Raw genomic sequence first — 17,367 nt, 5'->3', positions numbered from 1 at the left:
GACTAAAGTGTACCTTGATTGGTCACATGGCAAGCTCTCAGTTCACAGCACAATACGTCTCACATATTGAATTCCTTGTTGTTTGTCCAAATCCTAAATCTCCTGGTCCACAGCAGGAGCAACAGGTCAGAGGTGAGCCCGCTTGACATGTGCCCTTATTTTGAAGCTGAGCAGTGTGCCGTTACTTGAACTTGAGGCGTTATGATTAAATGTGAAAGGGGACTAATTAGCCCGATACAACCTATGGCTTGATTCTTCTGCAGCTAGTATGAGATGCCAATTTGTTTATTTGTCATGTCTCCAGGAAAAGGGGAATAAGTGTAATAAGAGGATGACATTTCTATATTATATTCAAACGCATATGCAAAATAACATGATAAGGGAAAGAAAAGGGAAGAAAAAGAGAACAGCAAAATCAATGCATGGTTCAATTATTGAAACAAGGTCCGACCAGGTGCATTCTAATTGTGCAAAAATCTCACGATAAAAGAGTGAAATCACTAGAAAAAAAGCTGCCCTTTGTGCTTTTTCTCACATGAGCCACTTCAGTATGAATCCCACTTAACTATCCCTGCTGAATTTGACCACACTGCAAGATACTAAAGAGAGCAAATACAACACAAAGTGGTGACTCCTGACACAGAGTTGTCAGGGAGCCAGGATGTTCAGTGCACACTTAAATCAAGGTCAAAAGGTCAGACTGAGTCGTCCATTTCAGCAGAGAGTTGCCCCTCCCAGCAAACACATCTTTCGACTGGGAAGTCTCAAGCAGTCAGACATTGTCAACTGAAGATGCTCTTGACAAGACACCGTTTTGGGTAGGTGCTACTTAGCTTCACCAATATTTCACTCCAAATCCACTCCATATAATATTTCTTAAAACATCCCTCATCAGAGCCGCTCCCTGCATTTCCTGTTTGGGGGAGTGGGTCTGATGTAATTCTCCGAGATGCCTTCTGAAATGCTGACCGCCAGTTGTTGGTTAGCTGAAGTCTATTTCAGACTGCTGTGCCCACAGCGGCACCACAGACAGCTATGTGCCATGCGACTGATGATACCAGCATGTCCTACGGAAACCCAAGTTGGTGCAACGTGAAACAAGCAGCACTGCATGCTTCTCTGCATCACCGTCTAAGTGCTGAAACAAACGTGCCATATACTGTACTTGACCATGGTTAGTCCCTGCTTCTAGTCCGTCAGATCTAACATTCAGCCCACGCAAAAATATGATGACATTTTGTGAAAAGAGAATAAAATGATTCCATGGAAAGGCAGGCATAAAGGTCTAGAAGATGTGTTTGGAGGATAAATCCAGGATTCAGACAAAAAAAGATAGATATAGAAGCTCAAGTCTAAATCACAGTGTAAAAGTGAATCATATCCCCCGTCAAAGGTCTTTTAAGGCACAAGATTTTCCTGCACCAATGTGAGGGTCCTGAGACAGGATGTCGCAAGCCCTGTGAGGCAAATAATGGGGATTGAAAAAATATATATAACTGAACCTCAGGATTGACACCAAAGACAGTAAAATCAAGAAACAAAGCCGTGTCTTTATTCACCGGTGCGATCAACGCAAAAAAGCACCTGTAGACATTCAGTATACCTGTTTTTCTAAGTTACTGCCCCCTACACCTGGGGTCTTATATCCACAACACAACATGATGACACATGGGCTGGGTCCTAAGCAGGGCACAATTCTTTTTAGGCACTTTGGACTAAGGCAGGGGGCATTTCACTGAACCACACACCACTACAATTACAAATTCTCCTGTCCTAACAAAGGGACCATGGGAAAACAGCCACTACTCAGGAATTTTCACACAGGCTTCCTCAAACATGTCTCTCTGGTGGGTTGTGAGCAGGGTTCTGTTTGACTAACAAGTATGCGATAATAGAAGAGAAAGTCCAGGTTTAGGGGGGGACCCAGCCTTCTATCACTCTGTGCTTAGCTGCAGAACACCCTTTTTTCACCCTTTAAGAATGACATAGACATCCACAATGCTGAAGCATGGAATAGATGATTACTTGACAATTTCCTCTTCCGCTATACCGGGATCAGCCTGGCCTAAATGATGATTGAGACTGACCTTGTGCTCTTAGAGAACAACATACCCAACCTTATATGGTGAGCTCCCTCTGGCTGACTTCATTATGATCACAGGTCACTTTCAACACCTCATTCTTACCCTGTCTATTAGACGCTTGCAATGTTGTGTCTGGTCTGGCTGGTTTCCTGCTTTTCAGGCCTTGAATAAGTGCATTCTGGAGCCTGTAGGCTACAGTACCATTACAGCACAGCTACCATTGAGGCCTGAGTGATGTACCAAACATGGACTGCGACAAACCTCCAGGTGTCAAATCAATTACTGCAGCCAGCGTGTCCATTAAACGGTGTCACTTTGGATGAGGACAGGCAAGAAATGTGAGTGTCACCCCCAAACCACAACAAATTACATCATTCTAAACTGAAAACTGCACTGCTGGCTTGATTTTTTTTCTCAGTAAACCATGCAGAGAGAAAGAGGGAGAGACACAGAGACTGGCGCAGCGGACAAAATAAGAGACATACTAAAAAGACATGACTGGAGACAAGAAATTTGCCCGCGGAGGTTTGGGTTTGCCTGGAGCTGAAACAGTTCCTGACCCGAGTGGGAGCAGCCAGACACTGTCACAATTACTGTGCCCGGGCCGCAGACTCTCTTTAAAATACCTCTGTAGAGTTCGCAAGTGGCCAGCCAAGTCTCCCTAGCAGTAATACAGTAGCAGTTGGTCCTCAGGCAGATCTTGCTGGGAGGGGAGGAAGCAAATGTAGCTGTGTACACTTACTACTGTATATCCCAGAGGGGCCTTTATAACAGCTACCGGGTCTGCTTCCTGGCATACTACAGTACAGGAGGGTGTGAGTGTTGTAAAGGGGGAACGCGAAGAGGGGAAAGCATCGTCAACGGCTTGACGTCTTATCCCTCGTTATATAACACAAACCAAAAAAGACATGTGTGCTTAAAAAAATGCAGAGAACTCCGTTACAAACATACTGTATGTGTGAGCAATTCATGACATCTTCTCACAAAAACTTTCTCTGCTTTCAATCTCCTTCTGCAGCTCACCACAATGAAGCACGTATTCACAGTATAACTGCTAAACAAAATGACAAGAAGCTAAACAAGCGGCCTGCTCTCAACATTGTGCAATTTGTGCCTGATTGTATGCAAAGATCCTTACACATACCAGTCTCCAGCTGGGGGCCTTCCCAACTGGATGTCATTTAGTGGGTTAAAGATATGGCGTGACAGGATTAGAGGCATGTAGACGAAGCCGAGAGAGAATGAAAACAGCCTGTGAGCACTCTAAACAACACAGACAGATGGGCCTCCATGTAGTGACAGAGGAAAACTGCCGCTTTCACCATGACATGTGTCACTAGAAGAACTAATTTGGCCGTAAACCTAAGGAGGGCACTCGGTGGGTTACGTCTTGAAGCTAGATTCTGGAAGGTACGGGCCGGGTTTGGTCATGGTGAAGCAGCGCTCTGTGGTGCCATTGTGTGGCCAAGCAGTGGGATTTGTAGTCACTCACCAGGGCAGGATCCAGTTCTTCATTCAGCATCGCCTCATTCTTGATGAGAGCCACACGCTGAGCAAAGCGGCATGTGGAGATGGACTCCTGTGGAACCATTTCAAACAGAGGTTTCCATGTTTACTGTTGTGCCTGAGGAACAATATCACTGCTGACGAATTCATCTGGTACATTTTATTCAAGTGAACGCATGCAAGGACTCAATAAAGATAACAATACGTAGTACTGTTATTGAGTCAACACCCAGAGAATTGTACATATTTGTGTAGATGAAAATAAATAAGATAACCTCTGAGATTTAAGCAGTAAATGTATGTTTAGCTCTTCCCACCAGACATATCTGAATGCAAGGGCTGAATGCATTTACCAGAAATGACATTTCAGAATATGGGTGAGGAGTTTGAAACAAGAGAGGCTGTTTGGTGCGATGACAAAAAGATCAACATCTCTGAATAGTACCTGCTTTGCCTACTGCGTATTTTGAAATGTTTCATTTGTTTATAACTCACTGGCCCCAATACACCTTTGTAGAATGCAGGTGCTCTTTCGGGGTAGAATTTAAAATGATTTCACTCATAAACCATGTTTCTCTAAACTATTATTTAGCAATCTTCGAGAATAGTCCGTCTGAACAAGGCCTTACATCAAGGTTCCTCTTGTCCACTGCTATGGTGGCAATCATGGTGGTCATGCAGTTGCCCCCGAGGCTGTCCCTCAGCACAGAAGTCAACATGGAGTTCCTGTAGGGGATATGGGAGCGGCTCTTCTCGGACAAAGCAATGATCACCTGAAGAAAACAGCAGTGGAAAGGGCTGATTGGTACAGACGGAGATGGAGGGTTACTCCATTCATTGCCGAAGTGATTATACCAGACCATGCAAGTCTCACAAAAAATAGAACGTATGGCAATCCAAACTAAGTAACCACAGATAGTTAAATTGATTTCTTCTCCTGCGGAAATAATTAAACTTCCCATTAATTAAATTGAGCAAATAAGATACATTTCTCATTTGGATTACAGAAATCTTTGCCTAATATAACATTTCATATGAAAAAAACGCCTACCTGCTCCAAGTAGTGGAGGGAGAGGTTGATGTACTTTGCTTCAGTGAGCAACTGCCCGGTCAAGCCAGTCTTGCTAACTCTATCCGATCCGGCCAGGTCCACCAGGTGGAGCTTGGAGCGCCGCAGGGTGGCCGAGCCCGGCTCACGTCTGCACACGTGCACAGTGAAAATACAATGGGAGCGCGTGGAGGCCTGGTTCATCGGAGTCTGGAGGAATGAGAAGAGAGACCATTTTTAATAAACTGCGAAATTCCACGGTCTGCATGGGAGTATACTCAAACCTCTAAAAATGCTCCATCTGCCCTACTTTCCATGTGGAAACAACAAGAAACATGTTTCTGATGATTCTTATTTTTTTCTTGGTGCCACTGGTTTGAAGATCAAAGCCACAGCATGTTTAACCCAAGAGGAGTAAACACATGGTGGCAGCTTTACAAGAAATGCGGTTGTTTTTCAGATGGTCACTGGAACAGCAGCAGTCAGGTTGAGACAGAAATAGAGTGGGAGTCACTCGGCACAAACAAGCTTTATTAACTTGAGGAGGATGGTTACTCACGGGGTCCTTGATAACAGAGGAAATGGATACTCTCTGAAATAGTGCTGATCATCGGTCTTCTGCTAGGCAGCTATGACACATGGTGGTGGATTGGAACAACAGATGTAATTAAAACAAAAAAGTGTTGTCCGGCTTATACAGCACATCTCTTTTCCTTCTTTTGATTGGCCATTGGCCAAAGATATGGTTATGACTTTTTTTTTTCTCTCTGCTCGAATTAACATCATCATTTACGTACCAGGTCGTTCTAAAAAGGTGCTCTGACCCCGACTGGTTGTTGCCGTAAATGTGCCAACACCTGCCTGTCAGGGTCGTGGCAGCTCACAACAGATCTTTCACCATCTTAACCCACCTCTGTCTGCTCTTTCCTCAAAAATCACTCTGCACAAGTCCAAGTGTACTGCTCAGGGAATCCCTTAATGTCAAACAGGCCTTGAGATGTTGAAGGGATAACATACCTAATATGGAAAAGGTCATGGATAACGATAGAACACCCCTTCTGAAAAATCTGCACTACCGGCTAACCAAACCAATACTGGCAATCCTTCATGAGTTAACCTAACCAGCCAGAGGCTTTTCTTTAGTCATTGGTTTAAACTCTTCTGGGTCTGGGCTCTTTAAAAAAATGTGGGTCATGTGATTGTATGATCTGTCAATCAATCTGTTTTTGCCCAAGGCCAGTAGTGAAGAGTAAACACAAGGTCACCGTTCCGCAACTTCAGACATCATAAAGAGTCCGCTGAGCCTTCTGCCGCCATTGAACGGAAGTGGCCATATTTGAACTGTAGACGAATGGCGCCATATATGGGTTTTGTAGCGTTAAACTGTCAATCATTGGGTAGCCCCGCCCTGCTTTACAATTTATTTGACCCCCTGCTGGCCCCTGCAGGTTGAAGACACTTCCACATTAGCTGGAGGTTGCCACCTGAATAAGACATATTAGTTCAGTATTTCTCAAATAGGGGTACAATGCCACAATTATACTATAAAACTTCATCCAAGATGACCATGTGATTGAGCCAAAACCTCTCTAAAACCATTTCAACAAAAGCTGAACCTTATAACACTCACGATGGTAGGATTTATTCCAGTTTCTGCTGAGTGTGTCATATGCAGTTAGCGAATGTCCTACAGTGGAAAATGAAAGCAGCACCAATGGATGACAGTTAAAAGTACTCTAAAATTAGCTCTTATCTCGGTGTCCATGGATGACTGGTAAGCTTTGACGTCTGTGAATTGTGCGCGTTAATTTTGATATCACCAGATATTATACAAACGGGTCTTTAGTAGTCCTAAAAAGAAGAATAAAATAGTGTGAGTGAGCACATCGACCACAGTGCGTCTGTCCAAATGGTCTGCAGAGTATCGTGTCCGGGACATTTAGGTATGTCTTATAAAATTTAAAAATTTAAAAAGACGGCGGGACATTTCAACCTTGTTGAAGTCATTCCTGTATTCCCTTCTCTTCTCATTTTGATTGTTGATTCAAAAGATTAAATGTGAGGTTTTATTTAGACCTTTCCCTGCACTGTACAAGTTCAGCAGGGATTTAGGATGTAGGAAAAGGAAATGATCCAGGCCCACATGTTAAACAGGGACAGAGAGCAGAGGAGTAGATGAGAGGAAATGTTTCCTGGTGAGGGTCAGGGTGAGGAGTTTAGAAAGTGTAGTTTATTTCCTGTCCAAAAAAAGGACAGCAGAAGGGATTGCCTAGTCTCAAAGTGAGTGAGTTCATGGTCTGCTTAGCGCAGCTTCAGTGGATGTGTCATCCTTTATCCACATGGTTGGGCGAGAGAAGAAAGAAAGCACAAGTGTTAACTTCATTCCAAGTCTCTGTGGAGCATGGACTTTAGGGATGACTCTGGCGGTAATAAATTGACTTGGTTGAAGAAGTCCCAGAGAGTAGGGATGAATTCACAAGAGCGTTGGTGTGGGTGGACTGTGCTGAACTTTGAGATCCCTCAATTGCCTGATCAACAGAAGAACGTAACATCCAAGAATGTATTTTCCCCCAGGTTTTACAACACTGATGCACAAAAAGAAAGGAGTTATTGTTCCGCCTGGCTTGTGCTACCCCCTAAAACTATCTAACTAAGTTCCAGAGAAATTCCATCGTGGATCCCATAACTATGTCCTTTGGATTGGTTTTGCTCTACGGTTGAACCCTGGCCGCATCCAAAACTGATTTTGGAATACTCGTCAAAATTGAAACTCGATCATGGAGTTCACTTTTACTGTCTGTTATTTACTTACAGCCCAGCAAGGAGAGTAAACAAGGTGAGATCAGCCCTTTTCTCCAAACCTGCGGTTCAAGCAAAGGCTGACCCACCACATGTCATCAGCCCGGGGAGTCCGGTGTCTGAGTGAAGAAAAGAACTACCGCAAAATAAACAGAAATTACAGAGAGAAACCTCAGAAAACCCCAGAAAAACGGGGTAAAAAGGTGCCACGGGGACCACAGTAATACATTTTAGAAGGCTCCTCAGGTACCATTTAGAATGCATATTGAATTTGTGGACTCTTTCTCACCTCTGCAATCATGCGATTGGTGTCACCCAGGAAGAGCAGGTTCAGAGCCTCCTCCTCATTGGCTGACTGCTGCAGGGACAGATTTCTCAGATGGATGTTCTGGTCGGGATCTTCCATGATCAATACCTTTCTGGGGAAGAAAAAAAAAGGTTGTTACAGGAAATTCCAGGTGTAATAAATTCACTTGAAAACAGGACAAATCCGGGCAAAACCTAAATATTACCAACACTGAAGCAATTATGAAAAAAGCAATTATGTCATCAATCCCCGTCCATCGCCTTGGCCTGGCTCGGCTCTGTTCTAAATCTAAACAAACCACATCTGCGCGGGTGAGTGTGGCCCGGGTCCCAGTTTCACACGTGTGCATTATCTTTCCAGGGGTTCAGAACTTGATAACAGACAGACCCTGCAGCTAAAAACAAACAGGTGATTGTTTCTTTCCCACATCAAGCCCCCAGAAGCCCAGTGTGGTTGGACTGAAATGACTCCTATGATCTCACCATATCATTTCCATCACGCCACCGGGGTTGTGACAGTTTGGCTACTGGATGTCAAAGAGGGTGCAATGACTGGAGAACATATGGTGACAATTATGTTAAACATGTATAAGGAATTGCTGTAGCTTGATTAAACAGTATTAATCTTAATGTGATTAAAGGCCTGTGCTTTGGCAGCCCGCTCCCTCAGAAAAGTTTGGATTATTGTATTTTACACAAATGTTATGACTGTTTAGCCTTTGAACAGCGGCAAACGCTAAATGTGTGATGAAAATAATAAACAGATGGAGACAAGAAGAAGTAAAACAAGAACAAAGACAAGTCCAAGAATGTGGGACAGATGAGAAGGAGCAGGCAGGGAACGACAAGGAGAGAGAGATTTGTCCCTGCCACGGCTTCTTCTCGAATCAGCAAGTGTGGCCACAGCATGGTTAACATGGGGCTCTGTCTATTTCCAGAACACTGTTATTTGTGGGTATGTCAACCTTAATCTGGATACACTGCAAAAGGAGGGAAGACAGTTAAATGGAACTGGTACAAGAAACTACAGAGATCACCAGACAATGTACTGAGACGATGTTGTGCCTGAAGGACTAAAGTCTTGAGTATTGAGTTTGACAAAAAAGAAAAAGAAAGGAAAAACACTGACAAACCTCGAGAGAGCTGGCATTTATAATTACAAATAAATGTTTTTTTTCGGCTGTTAGAGAATGAGCCTAGATTTTCTCTTTTCAGTCTTGAAGTATTTCAAATACTCCACAAGATTTTGACTGTTTTGCCTTTTTCAAATTTGAACCAAATGTCTGTACAGTAACATCAGCGTAGCTACGGAATGAAAAGAACACTGACGGTAGGTCCTCCAGTCGAGATGCTTCATGTCGGGAATCCAGAAGGTCATATCCCATCTCATTGTAGATCTCCAAGTAGGAAATATGTGTGGTGTAAATCATACTGCTGTCCTGTTGAGAATAAAAAATCTTGTGTTTTTGACGTTTGGCAGCAGAGAGAAAAGAGGAATGGCTGAGACAGACAGTAGAGTACACACTGTGTATACATAGAGTATACATTTTTTTCAAACTTGTAAAATGTCAAAGAAATGAAATTCTAACGGGTTGGGAGCCAATTCAACAGGCTACAGCATAGTCTGTCCAGAGGTTGGCCCTATAGGCTACGCATGGCTGTGAGCCGCCAGTAAAAGACGAAATCAGCGTCATGATCATCTGCTGCAGAATAATGGATGTCTGCAGAAACATGTTTCAATTGGGCAAAAGGTGTCAGCTGTTGTTTCATGTCAGCTGGTTGCCAACATTTGAGACATCAGAAACATCTGAGGAGTTGTGAGAGTTAAATGTTTGCTACTTGCTGCTTCTAATGCAATGGTTCAACGATATGCATATACATGTGTGAATGGAAACAGGGTGAATGTGTGTGGCCTCACTGTGCCACTGAAGCTGTTATTCTAAATAAATAAAATGGAAACAAGCCAACCACCTGGGAGAAGCGTTGGAACAGGTAGGAGAGGGTGCGGGGAATAATGCCGCGATCACTGTAGCGCTCGGCCCCTCCTGTGATGGTAAAGGTCTTCCCACTGCCTGTCTGGCCATAGGCAAATATGGTGCCATTGTAACCAGCCAACACACTGCATGCATGCATACACACACAGACACACAGATGTAATACACATTTTTGTTAGTATTGCTTTCTTTTTTGGTTTCATAAATTTGAAAGCATTAGACCTTTAGTTGATATAGATGAGGTGGACTGGAGAGAGAGGTAAAGAGGGAAGGGTGTGACATGCTGGCTGGAATTGAACCCAGAAATATATCTACATACGTTATGATGTTAATTTGCAAGAGTGCAAGGGACAGTCAAGTATATCCCATAGCAGAGAGCAAAAGTCTGAGGGAATTGGATTGGACACTTTAAATCCACAGGAAAGGATGGCAGTGGCAGGAGAACTGTGATGGCGACAGACTGCTCTGCTGGTGAGGGAGGAATGTCTCGGAGTATGAGTAAAGGAAAAAGACCCAAAACCCCACTCAACTAGGCAGGGCCTGTACAGTTTGGGTTTGGCACTGAACTTCCCCTTCTGCACGTGCACATGGAAACAAATGTTGTTGAGCTCTGTTTCAATGAAAGAACGCCCAAAATGGTGGTGGTCAAATGAGGTAGGATACACTTACAACAAAAAATACCACTTGTGTCCTATAGTCCTAGCATATACACCACGAAGAAATTACCAAATGACGTTGAGGTCTCTGACACACAAGCTTGGCTCAAAGGTGAAGATAAGCGGCCTGCTCCCTGACTTGCAACTGCAAGGAAAAGGATAACTTGACCCTATATTTTACATGATAAATTAGAAACTAATCTAAGCCTCTCGCTTATTGTAATGGACTTGCCAACCCAGCATTGACAGTTTGGGTGTTTTCCATCCTGTGTACTGTACGATCCACGCCCTACATGACACTAGTGAGGGGAGAACAAACTGTTTATATATAACACTGCGTCCATTTATGAGAATGGTGGTTAGATAGATGGCCATTGGGCGACCATTTAATGTTAGTGTGAGTAGTGGCCAGTGATTGGCAGCGAGGAGTAAAGGCACAGGCTCCCTTATTTAGTTTAATGTCAGCGCCTACGGCCCGGCCACTGAAGCTTGGGCGTTTCTCAGTGGTCGTCCCGCTTTACACCTAAGCTTCCCTGGGGATTGGTAACTCGTCTCCCAGAAGATCCATTTTCTTCTTCTCGATTTATTTTGGGAAGTCCCATCTTGCCTTGTGAAATGGTATTACAACCCAGATGGAAGGTTCTCTTTGCCAGCCCAATAGCATTACTGTGGCAATTCTTCTACTGGAGCTATTAATCCTGGTTTGTTTTTAAACTGCTTTGAAAAAACTCGATTAGGCTGAAATTGGTTTTGGTTACACCACAGCAGAGACAGAGACAAGTGTGCAAGTACACAGGCTTAAGCTTTCGGCTGAACTTGATATGGGAATGACAGAGTTCTGAGCAAAACAATGACATGACAGTTAATGCTAGTTGAAAGAACCGGCCCCTGCCTGCACAAAAATTAGTTTTAGTCCTTTAACGGCCAAAAGTAGCATGATTCACACTCCACTTTGTTTTGCGATTAGGGGGGGCTTTCTTTTGATTCTGTTTGTGATAATTGTAACCAGATGTGCTTCTGTAACTGGTACCATGTCAATATCAACATGGGTTTCAGAAGCACACCAACTGGGCTTCACGTAGCTTGGTCTACGTCAATCCCAGATCTTTTCCGGAAACCTACTTTGGGCGCTTGTACCCGTAACCTAATTCTTTTGGCCATCCTTCATGACCATAGGTGGGGTGGAAACAAAGCTTTGCCATCCGCCTCAGCTCTCTTTTCGTCACAACTATGCAGTAAAGCCAGTGCAATACGGCCCCCACTGCTCCGATTCTCCGGCCAAACTCACACTTCATCTCCCCCTCACTAGTCAACAAGACCCAAAGGTATTTGAACTCCTTATGGACACATTCCCTACCCGGCGTAGGCAATACAGTGCTTTCTATATCATCTGCAAGAAGCAACGATGAGGTCCGCAGCACCCTGACCTGTAAACCCTCGTCCCCGACTACGCCTCAATACAGTATCCTGTCCATGAATACCAAAATCAGGTTTGGTGACAAGGCGCAGCCCTGGCAAAGGCCAACCCTCACCAGAAAAGACAGGGTGTACAGAGATTGGATGGCCCAAAAATGGCCCCCGGACAAGGCCCCTTGAAGGATCCTTGTGAAAGTAAAGAGCTACCTCTGAGTAGTATGATATCCCTGTAATTGGCGCACCCTCTGGTCCCCTTTTTTGAAGAGAGGTACCACTAGCCAGGGCTGCAACTCCTTAGGCACTATACCAGACTTCCACGCAATGATGAAGAGGTTGTATCATCCAAGACAGCTGCCTTCAGCATCTCTGGAGGGATCTCCTCAATCCCCATTCTTACTGTACATGGCCTGTTTCCCCCTCCCGAGGTGCCGGATCGTTTTCCAGAAGCATCTTGGTGGCGACAAAAAGTCCTTCTCCATAGCTACTCCGACCTCTTCCCACACTCGCTGCACGGCAGAAGCTGCCACTCTTTGGGCCTGTTGGCACACTGCAACATACTCCGGAGTCCCATGGGAGGAACACCTAATTTCCCTTATATCGATAGTACTAACAAAAGACTTATAGTGTTGATGTTTTCTGTAGGTTACTCTAATGAATGTGATCCTCATGCATGATGAATTAAACAACCGCTCAACATAACTGTGTTGTGGCTTGGAAATGTTCTCACACTCACGATGGCAAAGTGTGCCATCTCGCCCGCCAGCTCGGCCCACTTAGTGGTTTAAGTATGCAAAGCACGCCAAAAATCACAGAAACCCTCCATTTCCATCTTAAAAGAAAGCTGAGCTTTTACCGACTTCCTGTCAACAAAGACACTTAAAGCCTGTGTGTCATGGACAGCTTAGTGTTGCTGAGCATAGGTGGCCAAATATTTTTGAATGGGGTAATCAAAAAGGTGGTAGATTCAAAGGTTCAAAAAGAGTTTCTGAAGAGATTAACTTTCCAGATTTGCAAAGCCTTATTATGAAGTCATATATATATTTGTCATTTTGAGAAGTACAATAAGCTTAAACCTGTCTGCCACTGGTTTGGCAATGTGTGTAAATATCTCTTCTTGTTTCACGGCTTGATCGAAAACCTTTAGGAACCTGTAAAAAAAGTGAAAGGAAAATAAGTTAGAACAGAATATATCTATTGACTAGCATACCACACAGAACGCATATGTTGTTAATCTTGCACATTGAAAACTGCAATAAATAAAGACTGAGCGAGAATTTGGTCACTTTGTTCTCTAAAGCCACCTCAGTCTGTTACTTTTTATCCCACAGAATGATCAGAGCGATGTGAGAGGAGTCCGCCCAGTACGATTTTTAAATGTGGAAACTTTATTTCTATGAGGGCACAAGGGAACCTCTGCAGACTATTACAAGCCTCTGTGGTTTCCGAAAGGCTGTCGGTGTCCGCTGCTGTCCGACTCGCCAACTGTGAATTTAGGGCCTGGAAGCGTGGCACGGGCTCTGCCCCGATGGTGCAGTACATGAGCTTTAAACACATGTTCTGGCTGTGCACGGCTCTTATGCAACTGAGAGTTTGCATTCTGCTGGGCAGCTCACCTCCCATGTTGTATGGTACCTTTTTTTGCCCCGTTTGCAACTTGTGCGCATCCACAGATAGATGCGCGGGGCGCCCCTCTTATATAATGCTAGGGTAGACATTGCATCTATCTACAAGACATGACACTGTACTCGGGTTGATGTGGCGCAGGGGTAGAGAGGGTGCGCCGGGAACCGCAAGCCCCGGCTGCTCCATGTCCCATGTCGAAGTGTCCCTGAGCAAGACACCTAATTGCTCCCCAGGCAAAAATGTTTTAAAAAGCCATGGGTTAAAAATGTAATGTAAGTCCCTTTGGATAAAAGTGTAAGCTAAATGACCTGTAATGTGATGTAATGTACTGTACTCAGCCACCAGTTATATTTCTTAGTGATTTCATTTCTATAAACTGCTTATTTGGTTATAGAAAAACACATACGTTTATGTTTGCGTTGTTTACGTAAAGCCTACGTTAACTTCAAAGACGCCACAAGCTGAATTCACTTCGATCAAATCAGTTTGCCGGTATGGGAAATGAAGCATGAATACAATTAATCTTCAGGGTTGGAATTACTTTTCAGCTCATTAAACACAAAATCTCCATAAAACACCTCTATGAAATCTAGTCCTAACAGATGCAAACACATCACTACCTGAACTTGTAGCACTCCCTCTTGTTGTTAACGAAGCCCTCAGCTTGGTCCCTGGGCACCAGAAACTCCAAAAAAGCCCCCGTCGGCTCATCGTTGTCCACAGAGTAAACCTGAGGGAGCCAGAGACAGTAGCGGAGTTACGCCTCCAGGTGGACACGGCTTACGGACTGCTTCACCATCGCAAGGCAAGGCAGAAAGAAGGATTATGACCACAATATTTTGGCAGCAATTTAGAGTAGCCATTGGGATTCATTTGACCCTTTTGAAAATGTTTTCTACTATGGTCTATGACTGTAATGATACCTGGGATGCAGTACATGCATCCCGACGTAAACACCTAAAGGTTATAGGTCAATAATAGCAGTTTGGCCACTTTGTGTGATGCAAGCCCTAAAATGAAATTGTTGGAGTTGATGTATCCTGTGGAAAGCAATAGAACATCATTGTGCAGTGTGTGGGGAAAGCTCTGCAATATCACCTCCGTGGGGCCCCAGGGGACTGGAGGAAAGCTGTGGAACATTAAACCAATATAGATTGGGCTCCAGCAGAACAGGACATTCAAAGCGATGGCCGGCTGGGTCAACCCAGACAACCCCAGCCCTCAGCATGTGTTCTGGCATATGTTTCGGATGGACACAGATGCAATTACTGGTCCCCAGGGGTTTTGGGGATAAAAGATAAAACCTAAATGATTGGATTGTGTTTCACCTCCTCCCTGCTCAGAACCCTAAAAAAACAGAAAGGTCCCCAAGGAGGTAGCTGTGCTCATTTTCGTTTTTGCTGGATATTGTCAAGCTCAAGCTGCAGGTCCACAGACACCCTGAAGTAATTTGATCATTTCTTTCATCAGCTGTTGCTCTCAGACAACAAACAAAGTGATGCACGGGATGTTTGTCATTGATATTAGGTTTTTTCTGACGCCTATCCAATATAGAGGCCACTTATCTAATAGTAGGTGAACACCTTTATGGATGTGTGTGGAAAAATACATTTAAATGAAAAAGATCAGTAGTTTGGTTGATAAGTAAATTAAGGAATCGGATTCTGGCGTGACACGGTTTAAATAATACAGATTTATAGGTGGATAAAACCTGCATTGGGAAAATGGGCTTCTTTAGCTGCTGAATACTTCCAGGGCCATGGTGCTGGGTAGTGAATCACCTAGAGTCTGAATGATTTATGGGGAGGCTGAATTATCCCTCTATATATCAAATAAATATAAGGTAATGATATCATTACCTGTCATTAGTTACACCTGTGCGTTCCCTGCTAGGTAACGTTGCGTTGTGAAAAAAGTTGTACAACCTGAGTGGTGTCCGGACAGGTGTGTTTATACCGGGTCAAAGCTTCCTTTTTGTGGTTAAAAAGACGTTCTGACCCGGGATTAGAGTTAAACCAGCGCGCTTCGCGGTTGGAGAAGCGCTCGGTGACACAGCGCCAACATTAGCTCACGTTAGCTTTAATAAACCTAACCAGCACTCGCGTTGTAACGTTACATTGCTTTTTATTTTAATGTTGTTTCAGTTGTCCACTTACCGCTGTAGTTTTCTTAGAGGGTTTAATGCGGCTAAATATCTGTATCGTTTGTTTCACCATTTCCCCCCCTTGAAAAAAAGGAAAGTGTTCAACTTTTGGTTACAAGTTGCTGGTTAGCTCGCAGGCTAACGACGGCGCTGCGCCTCCTCTCGTTGCTAGGCGACGGCGGTCCACTGCGGCTGACAAAGATCGTCTACGTTTCTGAAGATGATCCATTGGTGTGAAACAATCGTTTCATCTAGCCCGCTCAGGCTGGTTGTTATCCCTGATGGCTGATGGCCTGAGCAAGTTCAGATAAATCCTGCCAGGAATGTGTGTAGGGGGGCGCACGGGAATCACATTGAAGAAGCTGTTGGGTTAAAAAAAATCAAACAGGGATGCATAAATGCTGTGTTTTCTTTTGATGTTGATTATTCTCTGAGCATGTGTTTTGTGTATTCAAGTCAGAAGGTCACTGCAGGTTCAGTGACCCACACAGTGACAAAGGTGTTTTCGGCCCATGATGGACGAGACAGTCATGGATATACCATCAAATAGGACATTCAGCAATGGTTACCACCTGCTGTGTCTTAAGATCCCATAGATGCTGCATTAAAAACCCGTTAAGATTCTGGAGTTGAAAGAGTAGAAAAACCGGAGTGTTCAAGTTAGAGTTAGAGGACGATTAGACTGCAGTAATCTGCCTGTGTATTGATCACAATGTGAAGCCAGTAATGTTTGTCTGGTTTGCATTCAAGCGCGACCAAAGACACGTCCACGCATCACATTAGCGGGTCAGGCTGCAGGGTCAGCTCTAAAGAAAAAAATGCCAGAGATTATAAATAGAAAAAAAACACTGAGTTCCTGTAAATTAGGTTAAAATGACACACAGAACTTCTTCTTTGTTCACACACACAGGGATGAGCAACCAGAAGATGATTTTGAGACGATAACCTTCAAGGTTTCAAATAGTGTGACAACCCCCAAGTTTGCTAAATGAGGAGAATAGAGCAGCCGCCGCGCTGTTTGTTCAGGTTGCCTGGCAGTTTCAAGCCACAAGTGGAAGCACCTCATGGCCGAGGGAAAAGGTGGTGAAGTCTTCTAAGCCACCTCATTGAAAGTGGAATTTTATCAAGTTCTATTTAGTAGGTTATTTAATGCATCTTTGTTTCATATCTGTCTTTTTCATTTTTTACGCATACGAATGACTTTTTTTTTAACCTCCATACGGTGTGCTCGACCAGGATTCACAGCTACAGCAACTGAATCTTTAATTATCTTAACACAAACAACCATCTTTTCTAAACCCAAAGAGGTTTCCTGGGAAGACCAAAGTTTATTTCTAAGAACTGGGGGAGTAGCCTAACTTATGTCAGATATTGTAACTGTAGTTGCACAAAGATACTTTGCTCTGCTTCACACACGGTCTCCAAGAGCTTCTCAGTATGAACCACATGTGTTCCAGTTGGACCAAAGAGAGGCTTTCCTGCTCCTGTAGAGACACTGGAGCTAGTGACAAATCTGAAATATTGCAGTGGTGTTAGTAAGAGAACCAATGCGTTGACATTCACTTTTATTGATGTGCAGATTATATTACTAGCAAAAGGCAGTTTTTTAAAAAAAAGGTGCCTTTTGAGTTGCAAGAAGGAAGGAGCCACTTCCACTTTCTGCAAAACAATGACACGGTTAAATCTGATTGCTTGAAGGAGAAGCGCAGGAATCGCTTGACTTGGCATGTTAGGGAGCTGTGAATAATTATTATTTTAATTTCCTGTTTCGGTCCATGTGTTGCCTTTAGTT

At 43.9% G+C, this 17,367-nt stretch overlaps 1 protein-coding gene across 3 annotated transcripts in view; it reads right to left on the bottom strand.

The window, feature by feature from the left end:
- Window positions 1–15,906, bottom strand: part of kif6 (kinesin family member 6) — a 44,815-nt gene extending 28,909 nt beyond the window's left edge. For 2 of the 3 annotated variants that reach the window (XM_040200095.2, XM_040200096.2), the window contains exons 1-9: window positions 15,589–15,906; window positions 14,053–14,162; window positions 12,883–12,957; window positions 9,715–9,862; window positions 9,073–9,182; window positions 7,727–7,856; window positions 4,642–4,848; window positions 4,220–4,363; window positions 3,577–3,663 (exon numbers count right to left, since the gene is read on the bottom strand). In XM_040200095.2, coding sequence (XP_040056029.2) covers window positions 3,577–3,663; window positions 4,220–4,363; window positions 4,642–4,848; window positions 7,727–7,856; window positions 9,073–9,182; window positions 9,715–9,862; window positions 12,883–12,957; window positions 14,053–14,162; window positions 15,589–15,648 — 1,071 coding nt within the window. In that variant the 5' untranslated portion in view covers window positions 15,649–15,906. The remainder of the gene's footprint in view (window positions 1–3,576; window positions 3,664–4,219; window positions 4,364–4,641; window positions 4,849–7,726; window positions 7,857–9,072; window positions 9,183–9,714; window positions 9,863–12,882; window positions 12,958–14,052; window positions 14,163–15,588) is intronic. The other variant, XM_078089000.1, reaches the window with a different exon arrangement.
- Window positions 15,907–17,367: the final 1,461 nt, after the last annotated feature.

This window comes from Gasterosteus aculeatus, chromosome 15, assembly GCF_964276395.1.
Source record: "Gasterosteus aculeatus chromosome 15, fGasAcu3.hap1.1, whole genome shotgun sequence".
NCBI classification, from domain to species: domain Eukaryota; kingdom Metazoa; phylum Chordata; class Actinopteri; order Perciformes; family Gasterosteidae; genus Gasterosteus; species Gasterosteus aculeatus.
This window is presented reverse-complemented; position numbering and strand designations above follow the sequence as displayed.